The sequence below is a fragment of the Callorhinus ursinus genome, unplaced genomic scaffold, assembly GCF_003265705.2.
Source record: "Callorhinus ursinus isolate GAN/ISIS: 27379988/994484 unplaced genomic scaffold, GSC_fseal_2.0 scaffold95, whole genome shotgun sequence".
NCBI lineage: Eukaryota > Metazoa > Chordata > Mammalia > Carnivora > Otariidae > Callorhinus > Callorhinus ursinus.
The window spans coordinates 2,057,812-2,075,235 of NW_027397157.1; the positions used below are offsets into that span (position 1 = coordinate 2,057,812).

The 17,424-nt window shown below is 44.3% G+C and overlaps 1 protein-coding gene across 1 annotated transcript; it reads left to right on the forward strand.

Annotated features, from left to right (window-relative positions):
- The first annotated feature begins 7,741 nt into the window (after positions 1-7,741).
- ESX1 (ESX homeobox 1) lies at positions 7,742-13,518 on the forward strand. Its single transcript, XM_025865127.2, has 4 exons — positions 7,742-7,933; positions 8,120-8,453; positions 9,494-9,539; positions 13,015-13,518. The coding sequence occupies exons 1-4, from the start codon at positions 7,861-7,863 to the stop codon at positions 13,360-13,362; spliced, it is 801 nt and encodes a 266-aa protein (XP_025720912.1). The 5' UTR covers positions 7,742-7,860; the 3' UTR covers positions 13,363-13,518.
- Positions 13,519-17,424: the final 3,906 nt, after the last annotated feature.

Sequence of the window (17,424 nt, forward strand, 5' to 3'; positions counted from 1 at the left end):
AAATACTTGTGATATAATGTTAGACAACTAAGATAGAATATCAGATAATTAAATGGAAAATAGTACTGGTAAAAAAGTATAGAAAAAAATGAAATTTGGGGCGCCTGGGTGGCTCAGTCAGTTAAGCGTCTGCCTTGGGCTCAGGGTCCTGGAGTCAAGCCCCGCATCGGGCTCCCTGCCCCTAGCAGCTTCTCCCCCTGCCCTTCCCCCTCCCCCCCACTCATGCTCACTCTCTCTCAAAAAAAATAAATAATAAAATCTTTAAAAAAATGAAATTTGTCACTATCATTTCTGAATGATAGACAAAGTTATAGGTGAACTTATTTTATATTATTTTTGGCTTCTTTATACTTTCCAAATTTATCACAGCAGTCAGTCATTACTTTTATAATTAGAAGGAAAAAGATACTTATTTTTTAAAAGTAAAAAAGCACTCCCAACCATACTTCAAGATTCATCTTAAATTTTATCTCTTCCATATATTTCCAGATTTCTACTGAATGTGACCTCTCCCTCCTTTGAACTCCCATAAGATTGCCTTGCTCCTCTCTTGTGGCATTTGCCTTGTCCCACTTTATCTTAAAATCTCATGTCTTGGGGCGCCTGGGTGGCTCAGACAGTTAAGCGTCTGCCTTCGGCTCAGGTCATGATCCTAGGGTCCCGGGGTCGAGCCCAGCATTGGGCTCCCTGCTCTGCAGGGGGCCTGCTTCTCCCTCCCCCTTTGCCGCTCTCCCCGCTTGCGCTCTCTCTCTGTAAAATAAGTAAATAAAATATATTTTTTAAAAAATCTCATGTCTTTCTTTCCATGTCTTGCTCACTTCTGTGGTCCTTGTAGACAGCACGTGACACTGAGCTGGAATACAGACACACACGTGCGTGCGCACACACAATAGGGAGGAAAAGGAGGATACCAGTGAAGAAAGATAAAGGGACAGGACAGAAGAGCCTTCTCAAAGCAGAAAGGAGTTCCAAAGGCTTCCTCAGACAGGGAGGAGAATATAATACTAATAGTTTCTCAAACTACATCTAAAGCCATCAGGTAAATCCCAGACCCCTCCTGGGAAGAACTTTGCCACCTCAGTTTGTCTCTCGGGAATGCCAGCTGAGCTGGGAGGAAAATGAGAGGATAGAGGCAACTCTGGATAAGCTCAGCAAGAAAAGTTTGCAGTCTTGGCCTTGGCCTTGGCCTAGCCGCCCCACTCATATTCTCCATATTTGCCAACCAATCTTTACTGATTACTGGTTACTGCCTGCTATATTCTCAGCACTGCTTTGGGGAACACTAAGAAGTGTGAAGTGTAAGGAGTTGACAATCTAACGGAGAAATCGAAACATACATCAATATACATACATACCCACACATTCGTGCGTTCCTGTCTACATACATTTAGAGGTAACTCACACTCAGCGGGTGTGTGATAATCAAATGAAGAGTTCCAACTGCAGGTGCTGTGAGACCTCATAAGACAAGAGCACTGTGGGCTGGGTGGACCGGGAAGACTGGAAGATGTCCTGCCAGAGATGAGAACTGAGCTAGAAATGGAAATAGCTAAAAGCCATGGTAATCAGCACACTGTATTTTTCTTTCACCATAAGGCAGACTGAATGCAAATTACTCTCCCAGATCCCAGCAAGGATCAAGAAGGCCATGAAAGGCTTCCTTCTGAAGGATCCCTACTGAGAATGCAGTTGTAGGGAGCAGGACTTTTGAAGCTTGAGCCCTGCGATGTCCTAGGTAAAGAAGTCCTTAGGAGGGGTGTCTGATTCACGCATCAGGGCTTGTAGCCACGGCCATTTCTGCAACGTTTCTGGTCACAATGGCTGAAGAAATTAGGCAGAATTTAAAGGAAAATCATGGAATTTTTATCCTTGACTCTTAGTTACAGCAAAGAAGCCTGGTGTCTGGACTGGGGTTTTGTGTGTAATGATTCCGTTTCATGAAAGAAACTTAAAGGGCCCGGATAGGATAGGAAATGCAAAACTCAATCACTTTTACTGCCACATAAAATCACCCACAGTACCAGGTATCTCCAGGCTGTCCTTCCTTCCCTCCTGTCCTCTCTAAGGGCTAGGGCCATATATGCAAATAGCCTCAGTGAGTTTTCCTCTCATTTTGTGAATAGAGACACACTCTCAACAGTCTAAAGAAATTACAGAAAACTGTGTTGCCCCCAAAGGTAGGTATGAGAAGCCTCCATATGACCCTTACATCTCTAAGAAGTAATGCCTATTTTTTTTTAAAAAAGCCAAAGGTTTCTTTAAAAAAAAAAAAAACTTTTACTATTTTTGTACTCCAAAGAAATTATATTTAATAAAAACAGACATTACTTCATCAAAGCTACCCCATTCTCCCCATCAAGTCTTTCTGTGGTAGATTATCAGGGGTGGTCTGTAGACCTTTTGGTCAGAGACTGAAAACATTTTAAATCCCTAACTACAGAGTCCCCTTGTAGGGAGAAGTAAGAATTAGAAACCACACAGTGCTATGAATGGGCTCCTGCAGGCCTTAACGAACAGAAAGCCCATCCATCCCGGGACAGGTGACCTCACCTGAAGCAGAAACATAATCTATAAGCATGAAACTTCCATAATATTACAGCTGTCTTGACTGCAAAGGTCCTTAAAAACTATCTGGTTTACAGACCAGAATAAAGACCTCTAGTCTTTATTTAAGGATCATTAGCTCCTTCACAAAGGGATTATTACCTGGCAGACGGACTCCTCTTGGGAGTCTAAGCTTGCATCAGCCAGCCACCCTTCAGCAAGGGGAAGGCAGATAAGTATGTCATCTTGGTGTGGTAGTACCAAAGCCACAACTGAGGCACCCCGAGCCTCTGTATGGGACATCAGCTCCAGATTATCCTGACGCTTAGCTTCCGGAGGCTAGTATCTGATGCCTCCAAGTAAGAGGAATGAAGTCCTGATTCATGCCACCACGTGGATGAATGTAGGCAACATTATGCAAAGTGAAAGAAGCCAGACACAAAAGGCCACATATTGTATGATTCCCTTTATATAAAATGTCCAAATAAGCAAATCTATAGAGAAAGACAGTAGATTTATGGTTGCCAAGGCTGGGGCAAGTGGGAATGGGGAATGAGGACTTAATGGGTACCGGTTCCCTTCTGGAGTGATGACAATGTTCTGGAACTAGATAGTAATGATGACTGCACCGCATTGTGAATGTACTAGGTGCTACTGAACTGCACACTTCTAAATGGTTAAGATGGGAAATTTTACACTACGTGTATTTTACCACAATAAAAAAGAAAAAATACATTAATCTTTTAGTTCCTGTTCTAGAACTTCTATTTGCTTCCTTTTTTTATATTTGGTTCTTTCTCCCTTGTGTTTTTATATCCTCTCATTTATTTAAACATGATAAACACGTTTTTAAATAGTTTGCACATGATAATAAGTCTTTGGAGATCTACATCTTTGGTTTATTTGTGCTGATGGTGGCTTTTAAAAAAAATGTGTGTGTCTAGGTTTTGTCTGTGAGAATCTTGTTAAAGCCTCAGTTAAGGGTAGACTCCTCCAGAAAAAAAAAATCGATTTGCTTTTGCCATGTCTGGATTTGCTACCGGGAATGAGTTAGACTGTGCTTATAGTGTTCATCTGAACTCTAAAGCCACATGAGGACAGGCTTGTGATTGCAAACATCGAGGAACACTATCAAGAAACTGAAAAGAAAACTTAAAGGATCACATCATAAGGAGTCTAGTACCCAGAATATATAAAGACTCTTAGAACTCTACAATAAAAAGACAAGCAATACATGGGCAAAAGACAGACATTTCTCCAAAGAAGATATATGAATGGCTAACAAGCAAATTAAAAGATGCTAAATATCAGTAGTCATTAGAAAAAATGCAAATCAAAACCACAATGATGCCACTTCACACCTACAAGGATGGCTATAATAAAAAAGAATCAGAACATACCAAGTGTTGGCAAGGATGGGGATAAATTGGAACCCTCTTACACTACAAGTAGAAATGTACAATGGTGCCACTGCTGTAGAAACACTTTGATGGCTCCTCCAAAAGTTAAACATAAAATTACCATATGACCCAGTAACTCCACTCCTAAGTATAAACCCAAAAAAACCCTGAAAATTCATATTCAAACAAAACTTGTACACAAATGTTCATAGCAATCACAGCAGCACTACACATAATCACCAAAAGGTGGAAACAACTCAAATGTCCATCAACAGATGAATAAACAAAATGTAGTCTATTTATAGAATGGAATATTATTCAACCATAAAAAGATATGAAGTACTGACACAGGCTACAAATGCATGAACCTCAAAAACATGATGCTAAGTGAAAGAAGCCAGACACAAATGGTCACATTTTGCATGACTCCGTTTGTATGAAATATCCAGAATAGGAAAATCCATAGAGATAGAAAGTACATTAGTGTTTATCAGGGGCTGCAGGGAAGTAAGGACTGGGAAATGACTGCTGATGAGTACCAACTTTCTTTACAGAGTGATGAAAATGTTCTGGAATTAGGCAGTGGTGATAGTTGCAAAGCACTGAATATACTAGAAATGACTGGATAGTATATTTATTTTTTAAATCATAATAGTACCATTATTGAACATGTTTTCTCTATAAAGCATCATTTTAAGAAAATTCAAATCTAAGGTCCAAAACCTCACTAGCTGGGTGCCTTTAGACAAGTTACTTAACCTCTCTGTGACTCAATAACATTATCCGTAAAATGAAGATAATAGCAGCATCTACCTCCATAGGGTTGTTAGGAGAATTACATGTGTTAATATACAGAAAACACTTTGAACAGTGTTTGCCACATAGCAAGAATTAGCTAAGTGTTAGCTATTGTGATTACTCCCACTAATCCTCACAACAACCCCATGAAGTAGGTATTATTAGTTATTCCTATTTCACAGATGAGAAAAACAAAGGCACAAGAATAAGCAACTCACCAAGTTACCCAGCTAACAAGCAATCAAAACTAAGATTCAGACACCAACATTCTGGTTTCAGGGTCCCTGCTCTCAACAACTGTCACATTCTACCTCCCATAAATCTGGTATATCGAAGCCTTGAAGTCACAGCTATTTTTGCCTAGCATGAGGTCCAATTAGGTATTTAAGGTTTTCAAAAAGTGAATCAATTTAAGTAAACATGTTAATTAAACACGACCATGGCTGGTACCCAGGTATGGCAAAACAAGCAAGGGGCACATGAATGAGGTTTAGAAAACGCTGGAGAAAACCATGGAAATCTAAGATGCGAGAGAACACACCTGAGCTGTTACCAATGTACTAGGTAAGCTACTGCACACCATGATGAAAACCTGTATGGATCTCTTGCGTGGTAACTCATCCCAAGCCAAAATTTTTCACCAGGCATCTGGCCAAAAGAGAGGGAGGCCAGCAGAACTCAGCAAGAGCCAACCTGAGGAAGAAATATTGTGATTAAAGTCAGAGAGGGGCTGTGGAGTTGCCATCCCTTGACCTCTTTTTGAAAATGAACTGGTCAGCCAACCACCTATTAGCTGGTTTTGCACCTGCCACCTCTGGGAACATGAGGCAGGGGAATTTCTACATTAGTCACAGTAATCACAGTACCCACTGCCCACCATAATTTTAGGAGCCCAGGAAAATGTTTCCATTGCTTTTGAAATCAAAAGAAAAAATTAATATAATCCAAGCCACATTACATTTATCTTTATACCAACCCAGTTGTGAAATATATATATTAAATATATGTGAAATATATATTTATATGTGTGAAATATTTTATATATATTTATGTATATATGGTTATATATATTTTATATATGTGAAATATATTTTATATATATTTATGTATATACATAGTTTTATGTATATATAGAGAAAGAGTTTTATGTATAAAATATATATATTTATGGAGGAAGGGGCCCAGGAAGGCAAAAATGCCTAGGGTCCAGAAAAGTCCTAATGTGGCCCCAATGCAAGGGTGGGTCTCCTCACCTCTCCCTCCTGTGTCTGCAGGTAACAAGCTCAGCAGCCAATGCATGTAGCATCCTGCCCCCATCAGTGTCCCCGTAGTGTTGAGCAAAAGTGAAGAGACAGGCTGGGAAACCCAGCACTCCTGAATCCCAAACTTCTGGCTTTGGGAGACTCAGCAAGGAGAAAGAGGCCTGAAGCAGAGCAGGAGGAAGAGGAGGAGACCCCTGGCATTCGGGATTTCTTAAGACTCTGCCCAATGATCTTCTTGCCCAAAATACCTTCCCTCTCCCCTCCTGCCTGGAACCTCACCATTATATACTCTTTTGAAATAAGACGACAGTAATACGGTTAAAAGTGTACGGACTTTGTAGTCCAACTTGCTGGTATGACCATGGATGGGCACAGTGCCTGGCTTCCCTAGGGCTCGGTTTTCTGTGTAAAAAATGGGTATGATAATAATGGTGGTTGTAAAGGTAAGAGTAGGATAAATTGTGTACACTGCCAAGCAGAAGGCCCATTATTAGAAGTTATTCTTAAATATAAAGGACATTAACACGTCCTGGAGCACCTGCAAACACTTCTTGGAGAAAGAACCATAGAGCCTTCGATCGTGGCGCGGTCCTTTTTTATTTGGCACATTCGTGGAGAAAACCAGCTCAGGAAGATAACTGTAGAAAAGGGAAGGGGAGAAGGAGTGGGAAAGGCGGGAACTCTTCCCAGGTTTGCAACACTGGCCTGGGAATAAGGCGCGCTTTAGGCGCCTGCCACAGTACTGGCCCGGGAATTAGGCGCGCTCTCGCCGCCTTGCAGAGCGGGGTTGCAATAAAAAGCACTGCAAACGTTGCACACGCCAGGAACTGAAGGAAGGAGCCCGTGCAGCATAGGCATTCTTGGATGCACTAAGCACTTGGCAGGGTTCTACACTTGCACTCTGACGTGGGTTCATTACTAAAAATCTGAAGTCCTTGGAGCTTTCTCAAGAGACAGGTTGGGTTTCTCGCAGCGTGCATGTGAGCACCCGGACTGCTCAGCAAACCTGACTACAAACCACCGCTCCCGGAATACACAGGGGATCTGATCGCAAAAACCCAGTGCAAGCAGGCTCCAAGCTTATCGTTTCGTCTTAATCACTAGCCTGATACCCGGACTTTGGGTGCAAATAGAACAGAACCAAACAATCCCATCCATTAGTCACCAAGTTCTAGGAGGGGAGAGCGGCGCTCAGAGCCCAACGCAGGGTAAACTTCGCTTTAGCGTGCTTGGGCCGCTGAGGGCTCCGCACTTTCTGCATCCCTATCTCTCCGTCTTTTCCCCAGAGGAAGCAAGTGACACCGCTTCCTCTGAGGTCTGGGGAACATCGAAGGTTGCGCGGAGGAATATGTTGCAAACATTCCTCCACGAACTCCGGGATCTAGAGTGAAGTCTTGCCCCCCCACCCCCCAAAATGACTTTCTCGATCCAGCACAGCCCCATCCTCCAATCACATATTTCGTCCGAGTTGGGAGTAGTCAGTTAAATTGCAATTTGGAGTCACAGTTCCCCACACAAGCATGCCCATTCTCGCAAACACTCGCCCTATTTTACTTACACGCCCCAGCCGCCAGTGCGCCCCCGTCAGGTCCCACCGACACCACCTAGGAGTGATGTGAACGCTAATAGACGGCGTCTAACCGACGCGAGCGCGTACACTTTGAACTTGCGGAAGGCAACGTACCCCCTATATAAGGCGCGCAAGTCTCAGTTTCGGCGCCAGAAGAGGTCCCGGCGCCAAAAGCGCGCCCCACGGGGCGGTTAGTCCCAGCTCCCGCCGCCGCCACCCAGGGATCGCCACCGACCCTAGCGAAGAATTTGTGGATGCGCTAGGCATCATCGACAGCACTGTGGGCATGGAGCGTGATTTCGGGTGCAACCCCAGCTACCGCAACCTGGGGGGCGAAGAGGAGGAGGAGGAACAGTATGGTCAGTGCCTAGACGGGGACAGGTGCTTTGGCCGACTCCAGGAGAGGAACTTCCCTGGGAGGATCGGGTGGATGGGCCGCGGCGCGGCTGTCGCCCTCTATCTTCCATCGCGACCCCACGCCTCCCCAGCCCACGCAGCGTGGGCTCCGACGCTCCGGCCTCTCTTTTGCTTTTTTCCTTTCGCAGATGCGAAGCCAACGTTGAGCTCATTGATTCTAACGGGAGGAGAGGAGGATACGCGGTCCGAACCTGAGCGCGAAGCGGCGGCGGCGGCGGCGGCGGCGGCCGACGGCGTTAACGCGGGAGAGCCGAGCTCCTCGAACGACGAAAATCAGGAGGGCGGCGTTGGGGGCGACTTGGAGCCCCCGCAGCAGCAGGAGGAGCCGGCCCCCCTGGCCGTGCAGGGGCCACTGATCGCGGAGAGGAAGCAGCGCCGCTACCGCACCGCATTCACCCAGCTGCAGCTGCAGGAGCTGGAGGGCGTTTTCCGTCGCACTCAGTACCCCGACGTGTTCGCAAGGTAAGTGGCTGCTCCCTTCGGCGCGCAGTTCTCCAGGGGCCTCGGGAGTCTTGGGCTTTTTCCCGGGACCCTTTTCCTCCTCCCCTGACCCAAAAGCCGCCTAGGGGGTTCGAGGGCGCCAGGGTCCGTCCTTGCTCCCAGGGCTTGAGGCAGTGCTTAAGAGAGCTTGCGGGGCAGTGAGACAGTAGCGGAACTAGGGTGAAGCGAGTAAGGGAGGGCGGATCCCGCTTTTATTTAAAATTTTGGTAATTTGCTCATCGTGAGTTTTTTGCATTAATATTTGTATTTTGACTACTGCATTAGAATATTTATCGTGATTGCTCGGTTTTTTCGCGCATTTAAAAATTTTGCACACGAGGCGAGCTCCTCACTCGCCTCACGGTAGTCTCGGCCCTGCCACGTGGAGCGCTATTTCCTGGCGGCAGAGTTTCGAGCGTTTAAAAGCCAGCAAGCAGAGAACGCTTGTTGTCGGATCGCGGGAGTGTACGGAGGGGCAGGCCTATTCTTGTCCGGCGGGAATGGGGGACCCGGACGTATCGGTGTGAGGTTTCGGGGCACGTTTTCGGGTTCTGCTGTATTCAGCCTTCGCCAGCCAAAGAGAAAAAAAAAAAGTCTCCCTTGAGTGCTTGGCCGATGGTTCGGAGTTCCTCCTTGAGAGGTCCCCTCTTCCTTTACAATAAACCCTTCCTTTACAACAAATACTCTGGTTCAAAACTCCGCTTTGGAGGCTTTTGGCGTTTTATTTTCACAGAGGGACCTCCCAAGAAACGATTTCCAGGGTTGTTCTCTGCTGTTTCACAAAGAGAAAAATTGACGGAGTCATATTCAACTAACAGACACACTACCGGGAACTTTCATATATATTCCCTTTTTCTATCCTATTTAATAAAGATAAGTTTTCCGTGGCAAAACTCCCTAAAGCAAGCCTCAAGCTGTATTACAGAAAACTGCACTGGGAGGGGGGTAGAAATAATATACATGACATATTTCATTTTATCCACAACTCCAAATACTGAACATTTGCAATTTTCCTCCGTCAGAGAAGAGATTGCCAGACGTCTGAATTTGACTGAAGCCAGAGTGCAGGTCAGTAAATCTTAAAAGAGCACTTGGCACAGGGCCGCCAGTCTAAAACATACTTGAGGTTTTGTCCTGGACATTGTGAAGTTGGTGTGGTTTGCTGCCTTTCCATGTTTCACAAATAAGTTTTGTGCCTTGGGGGTGGGAAATGGGACAGGTAAGCTGGAGATTCTGGAAATTTCCCATTACCAGAGGAAATATGATTTCCTAACAGAAAAAAAAAATCGAACACACTTCTCCCCCACCCATACACACACACACACACACACTTTTCTCCCAATAAAGTTCACCTCCTTTTAATACTGGTATCTTTCAGGAAGGATGTTAGTCCTCTCTAAAGGAATATTTCTACATAGGATCATGTTGGGGCTCAATCCCACCTGGGAAGTTACAAATTAATGCACTGAAGAGCTTGGTTAAAAGAAGGTTTAACCATACTAAATTATTTGAAATATTTAAAACCAGGTATAAGCTCTTGGCGAAATGAGTGAATTTATAAATACTCAGACACTGGAGTAACAGAGTAATTCACACACAGAACACAGTGCATGAGTAACTAATATATGTTTAGTAAACTGAAACTGGGGTGGGAGGGTAGCTTAAAAGTCCCAAGTGCCTGGTCCTACTGCCATTTTGTAAGTGTTTTGTAAAGCAGCATAGAGAGTGACAGCCTTAAATTTAAATTTTTTGGAAGACTCTGATGTCTGCCTGAAACATTACTAAAATATTAGGATTATGGTAGTAATGGGGAAAGGAAAATTGTCTTAATGAATGGAACCACAAAAGGGAACCGATTTTAATAAAGTTCCACTGACCTAAGAAGAGGTGAAAGTTTAGAGAAGTATTGTATACATTCAAATATATGCATTGTACATGTCACACAAATTCAACTTTATGAAGCTACCAAGTGTATAAATGAATATTCTCATGAGGAATCTTTAATACTCTAAGACTTTTTTTTCCCTTTTTGGTGGTAATATTTTGAAAAGGTGGGTTTTCTGGAATCTGATTTTGAGGGTGTTCTCATTTCAGGCCAGATTCTTGTGTTAATTTATTTTTTTAAGACTTTATTTATTTATTTTAAAGGTTTTATTTATTTATTTGACAGAGAGAGGGACACAGCGAGAGAGGGAACACAAGCAGGGGAAATGGGAGAGGGAGAAGCAGGCTTCCCGCGGAACAGAGAGCCTGATGCAGGGCTTGATCCCAGGACACTGGGATCATCACCTGAGCCAAAGACAGACGCTTAACACGGAGCCACCCAGGCAACCCTTGTTTATTTATTTATTTGACAGAAAGAGAGAGAGCACAAGCAGGGGGAGAAGCAGGCAAAGGGAGAGGGAGAAGCAGGCTCCCCCGGAGCAGGGAGTTCAATGTGGGGCTCGATCCCAGGACCCTGGAATCATGACCTGAGCAGAAGGCAGACGCTTTACCGACTGAGCCACCCAGGCGCCCCACGTGTGTTAATTTAAAGCACTTTTCAGGAAGTGATTATTAATTTGTTGGTCATGGGCTCAAATAGGTGACTATTTGAGGTCATAGAAAATCATAGGTACATCAAAGAAATAGGACAAGTCCTCTACTTTCTCAGGCAGGCAAAGTAATCTCAGAGGAAAATAAAAACAAGGTTTGCTGAGTTGCTTTTCCCCCTCCCTGGGTTTATGTAGTCCTCTCAATCGATTTCTGAAGGGGAAATGAGCCAGAAAATCCAAACGGGGAAGAAGACTATGCTCTCACATATTTTCAAGCTCTGCAGCATGAATTTCCTCCCAAGAAACTTTATAATAGATGCTTCCCCCCACCTTTTGCAAATATAGTAGATCTCTTTTATGAAACCAGTATTGGGAATATGGACCTAATATTGGCCCGTAGCAAAATTTGCCAGATGTGGGCTTTATTTATGTTTAGGGAGATTTCACCACTGATACGTTCAAATCTCTTCCAAATGAGCTCTACTACACTGGCTTTTTTTCAGACTATATATACATGCAGCAGGACCCCAAATCCTAAGATGGAAGGGAGAAAAGGTAGCTGCCCACAGAGAGAAGAGGCCCTTTGTCTCAATTAAAATACTACAGTTTGGGGGGCGCCTGGGTGGTTCAGTTGGTTAAGCGACTGCCTTCGGCTCAGGTCATGATCCTGGAGTCCTGGGATCAAGTCCCGCATCGGGCTCCCTGCTCAACAGGGAGTCTGCTTCTCCCTCTGACCCTCCCCCCTCTCATGTACTCTCTCTCTCTCTCTCTCTCATTCTCACTCTCTCAAAAATAAATAATAAATAAAATCTTAAAAAAAAATAAAATAAAATACTGCAGTTTGGGAACTTGCAAAAGGATTAAATACAATGTAAACCCTATTAACTAGTATGCCAAGAGGACAGTAAAGTCTAATTGACAACTTTTTCGTCTGTTTGTTTGTTAATAGTTGGCAAACACTCAGAGAGGAGCCTCTTTTGTGAGCCCTACCCCCCCATTGTTGTTGCACTTCTTCCTTAAATGCATAATTGGACCTTCCGGCCTTAGGAATGAGTGATGGGATTGGAGTCTCCTTGGTTAAGGAGTGGTGCTGTCAGGGCCTAAGGTGCCCCACCCCTCTGGGTAACAGTAGTTTCTGTCCAGGATCCTAGAACTGTAGTTAGAGCTGAAAGAGCTGACCTGCTCCTGAGCCCAGGGAGGTTTGGAGGGTATAAGGTAGATGGGAGCATGCAAAATTGATAGTCATGACAATGGGGTACCCAGTCTCTTATGTGGGGAAAAAATTTTAAGTTTATTGAATTTGGATTCAGTTAAGTTAAACTTTTCCTGAACACTAAAGGCTAAAATAGCAAAACAGCGTCAAGGGCCCTCAGCAACTCTGATGTCCAGGGCAGTCCCTGGGACCCCATGATCAGGCCTCCTTTGACATACCACCTGTTTAATTCTCACGAGGTTTAGAAGAATGGTCCCTTCAACATCACTGAAGGAAATTTTCTGTCTAAAACTGCAGTGTGCTCCTACAGATTAGTAACTTCAGACTGAAGAGGAGTGTTTCGAAAAGGGGGTGGTCCCATCAGCATGACTTCACATCAGGTCACCTTTATACCATGCTCAGCCTCCCCCCTAACCAGGGTGACACTTCTCCCAACAGCTGATGATCCAGTGTCTCTTTACCCTGTTGCCAGGCATGGGCGTAAACGTCAGGGAACCAGTGCACTTTATCACTTAGACTTACATCCAAGACCCGGGGTTGGGGGGAATCTAAAGAATACTAAAAATGGGAAGAGAGACAAATCAATGTGCCCAAGTCTGGACTAGCCATGGCTCACTAAGGGTTAGCTGAGGGGAGGTATGTGGTTTGCTTTCTCAAGGTATTTTAGCGATAAGAAAATACTTTGTCCTGCTGCAATTTAAAAGTTCGGTGGCAGCATTGCATGTTGTGTGTTTTCTTATTATGACATTAACTGTTCAATGTACTAAACCAATCCTTTTTTTCCCTATGATTGAAGGTCTGGTTTCAGAACAGAAGGGCCAAGTGGAGAAGACACCAGAGGGCCCTGATGTTTAGAAATCTGGCCCCCATTGCCTTCGGGCCTCCTGTGGGAGTGATCTTTGATGGGCCTTATCGTGCAACCCCCATTCTAGAGGCCGGGTGGAGATGGGTTCCTCTGGTGCCTCGGGTGTTCATGCCTCCTGGGCCACCCCTGCCACCTGTGTTCCGTGGGCCACCTCTGCCCCCTGGACCACCCATGATGCCTATGCCACCTCTACCACCGGTACCTCCCTTTGCTCTGGCCCCTGTAGGCATGGCATGGGCCCCTGTCATCAATGGTCGTTTCGCAGGTCCCATTTTCTGAAGTATGGTCTTTATGACAATTTTTCCAAAGTATTTTTTCTGCCAGATATAAATTGTGCATAGCACATCAAGTAATTCTTCAAATAGCTGTTAAATGAATTGAATAACTGAACAAAACCAGTGCCTGTTGTTCTTGTAGGGTATGTTGTATTTTCAATAAAGTTGCAAATAAATAAACTATGGGTTTTGAGTGCCTCATGTGATAAGTGGGTCATGCATGTGAATTGCTAAGGGAATGGCATTCAAACAGAATGTCAAAGAGGCCTCCTTTCATAACATAGTAGCCCTTAGTCCCGAGTTACCATCAATAGGCCATGCACACCGCAGTTTTCCAAGTGCCCATGCTGGTTTATAGGACCACACAATCTTCCACATCCCCCCCCCCCGCTCCCCGTCTTCAACAATCCTCATCCCCGCCCCCCCAGTTTGGAGCATATCCCTGTGCAAGATGGGAAGGGGTGAGTCTCTAATGAGAGAGCAGTGTGTTTCCAGGCAGGGCCATATTCCATTCATGCCAAGGAGCTCAACAGCCATGGACTAGGAGAGAAACTTCCTAAGAGGCTACTCAGGGCTGTTAAGGGAATGTGACAGCCAAATTCTGAATTCTGTTCACTGCTCTCCATTTTGTGGAAGGGATTGGGGAAATAAGAATCATTGTGGTTCAAAGACAGAAGAAGGGGCTCCAGGAAGGTCAAAAAGAGGTTCTTCTCTGTTTTCCCATCCCCACCCCCAGCCCAAGAGAGCCTATTTTTTTTAAGACTTTATTTGACAGAGCACAAGCAGAGGGGGAGAGAGGGAGAAGCAGGTTCCCGCTGAGCAGGGAGCCCGATGTGGGACTCAATTCCAGGACCCTGGGATCATGACCTGGGCCGAAGGCAGACGCTTAACTAACTGAGCCACCCAGGTGCCCCGAGAGCCTATTGTAGTTTCCCAAGCTCAGAGGCAGACAGTCCCACTTCAGGTATATTTTGTCACCTTCAACATCCAAGAAATGGTCCCCTGGACAATGTTCCAGAATTAGCACTCACTGAAAAGAAGCACATCTTTGCTTTTTCATGCTGTCTTCATGCAAAGCTGCCAAGGGATGAAAAAACCTAAAATGGGAGGGAGAAGGAGGAGGCCAGGCCCACTATTCTTTTTTTATTTTAATTTTTTATTGTTTTGTTAATCACCATACATTACATCATTAGTTTTTGATGTAGTGTTCCATGATTCATTGTTTGTGCCTAACACCCAGTGCTCCACGCAGAACGTGCCCTCTTTATTTATTTTTTTTAAAGATTTTATTTATTTATTTGAGAGAGAGAATGAGATAGAGAGCACGAGAGGGGAGAGGGTCAGAGGGAGAAGCAGACTCCCTGCCGAGCAGGGAGCCCGATGCGGGACTCGATGCGGGACTCGATCCCGGGACTCCAGGATCATGACCTGAGCCGAAGGCAGTCGCTCAACCAACTGAGCCACCCAGGCACCTGAACGTGCCCTCTTTAATACCCATCACCAGGCGAACCCATCCCCCCACCCCCCTCCCCTCTAGAACCCTCAGTTTGTTTTTCAGAGTCCATCGTCCCTCATGGTTCGTCTCCCCCTCCGACTTACTCCCCTTCATTCTTCCCCCCCTGCTATCTTCTTTTTTTTTCTTAACATACATTGCATTATTTGTTTCAGAAGTACAGATCTGTGATTCAATAGTCTTGCACAATTCACAGCACTCACCATTCTTAAAACACTTTCTTTTCAGCAGGACTTTTGCTTTTGATCAATCAATGCATGGTCATTTTCTGACCACAGTATGGTCTGAAATGACTACAGTGACTTCAGATAAGGGTGTCACAGTGACACCAGAATTTCCTTTCCCCCGAAGGTGGGTTGGGGAGGGGGAGGCCCTGAAGTCGAGTTTTGCAGCGGTTATATGTTCCTAGTTTGAAAGGAGGCTTTATTTTCTTGGGGAAGCATACGATTTTTTGCAGTGTTGTCCAATACTTTTCATTCCTTTCTTCCCTCCCTTCACATATATGGATGTCAAATGTCAGCAAAGAAGTTGTATCTAATGTGGGACTCCTGCAGTGAGGAGGTCATTGTGAGGGAGGAACATCCAGAAATGCATCTGCGTGCCCATTCCCAAGCTCACTGGCTAGTTTTGAAACAACCGTTCTTCTCTCCCATTGTCGACTACTTTCCTTCTCGTTAAACATCAGGTCCCTGAATGCTTTAAGTCCTCTTGGAAATACAGGGTCTGTACAAATAAATCAAAGTTCCAGGACCCCATCCAGCCCCGCCATGCTAAGATTCGAAGTTAAACAGTAAGTACTCAGGACACAAATCCTGCCGTTAACTCTCACGTCGGGTCTGACACACGCAAACATAGAACTTTTTTTCCCCTCAGGCTGCCTGAAAAAAGCAAAAGCAAAAAAGTGAACATGCTTTCCCTTAAGTAGATGGGGTCTTCAAGAGTCATATGTACTATTTTGGGGGTACCTGTGTGGCTCAGTTGATTTAGTGTCTGCCTTCGACTCAGGTCATGACCCCAGGGTCCTGGGATCGAGCTCCAAGTCAGGCTCTCTGCTCCTTGGGGAGCCTGCTTCTCCCTCTGCCTGCCGTTCCCCCTGCTTGTGTTCTCTCTCTCTCTCTCTCTCTGTCTCTCTGTCAAATAAAAAAATAATTTTTTTTAAAAAGTGATATGTACTATTTTTAAAATTATATCTACTTCTTTCAGGTGCCAGATGATTTAAGGAAGAGGGGTGGGATGTGAGCAGAGGAAATATGCAAAACATTTCTGCAGATAATAGGTTCCCCCAGTCTAGGTTTTAAAAGGGAGAGGTCTTTTAAAATAATCCCACAAAGAGCATTCCTCTTAAAGTGCATTTCAAATATCCCTAAGGCATAGATAAGAAATTTAATTTTTTCTAATATAAGGACACTATTTTGATTAAAAAAATCTTTAGAAACTGGCTATCAGCAAATACGTTTATCTGAGATAGAGTCTTTACAGATGGCAGTTTGGGCTGAACTGTAAAAATCACAATTTCAGGAGGAGTACAGGAGGTTTGGCATTTTACAGTAATCATTCTGGATGTGCTCTTTCTAAAGTTGTTTCTTATTGAAGAACACATGACAGGGAGCTTTCACAATAGTAACTTTCATGGTCAAATAAAACAAGATATGAAGTATTTGGGGGGAAAATAAAGCCTTTTTGATTAAAACTAGATTTATGCGAACTGGATCTTGTTTTAAACAAATCTAGTCAGACCTTGGAGATCTAACTTGGAAGTGCCTGAGAAATCAAAATCTCAGCCATCACTGAGACAACAAGTAGGGAAAAAAGGCAAAGAAGGAAGGGACTAAAAATAGTTCTTTAGCTGAGCATACATGGACTCTCCCTTGAAATAGGTGTGAAAAGTGACTTTGTAAGCAAAGAGGAATTACTATAAATTGTGTAAAAAATAAAGGAATGGAGTTTGATCTGAGTTGTTTTCAAAAGAAATCAGACTTTTGCCCAAATTCTGATCATGGGGTGTCACACCTAAAATCGGGCACGTTCTGAGCACAGACGGATATACCATTTGGTGCCAGTGTGACTCTAGGAATTGGTGAAAATCTGAAAGTAAAATAATGGTGTACAATAATAGAGTTATTCCCTGAATCTCTTGACTGGTAAATTCAACTCTGTCTAATTTGAATTCCATAAATCAGGGCCTCCTATTGGAGGGGGCGGCGGAGTCAGTAGAAAGTGGTACATAAACTGCGCTTCTCTAACCTTGAGGGGACACTTGCTGGAGGCAACTGATATCATAGCATAACCCTCACCCCATACCCTTCTTTCTAAGAATGCTGATCGAGATGATGCTTCTTGGGGCTTTTCTCATGCTCCCTTCCACTTAGTCAATACAACAGGATGTCCCAAAGAGAATGAATCCCTGCCTCAGATAGCTTCTTCAGAGGCACTTTTCATTTTGCCTTCATGAGTATTTTCACACAAGATCCCTTCGGTTTGGCAAGGGAGACACACTCCTTTGTAATTCCTGCAGTAAAAAGACGGCAGTGACAGCGGAACCAGTCCCATCAC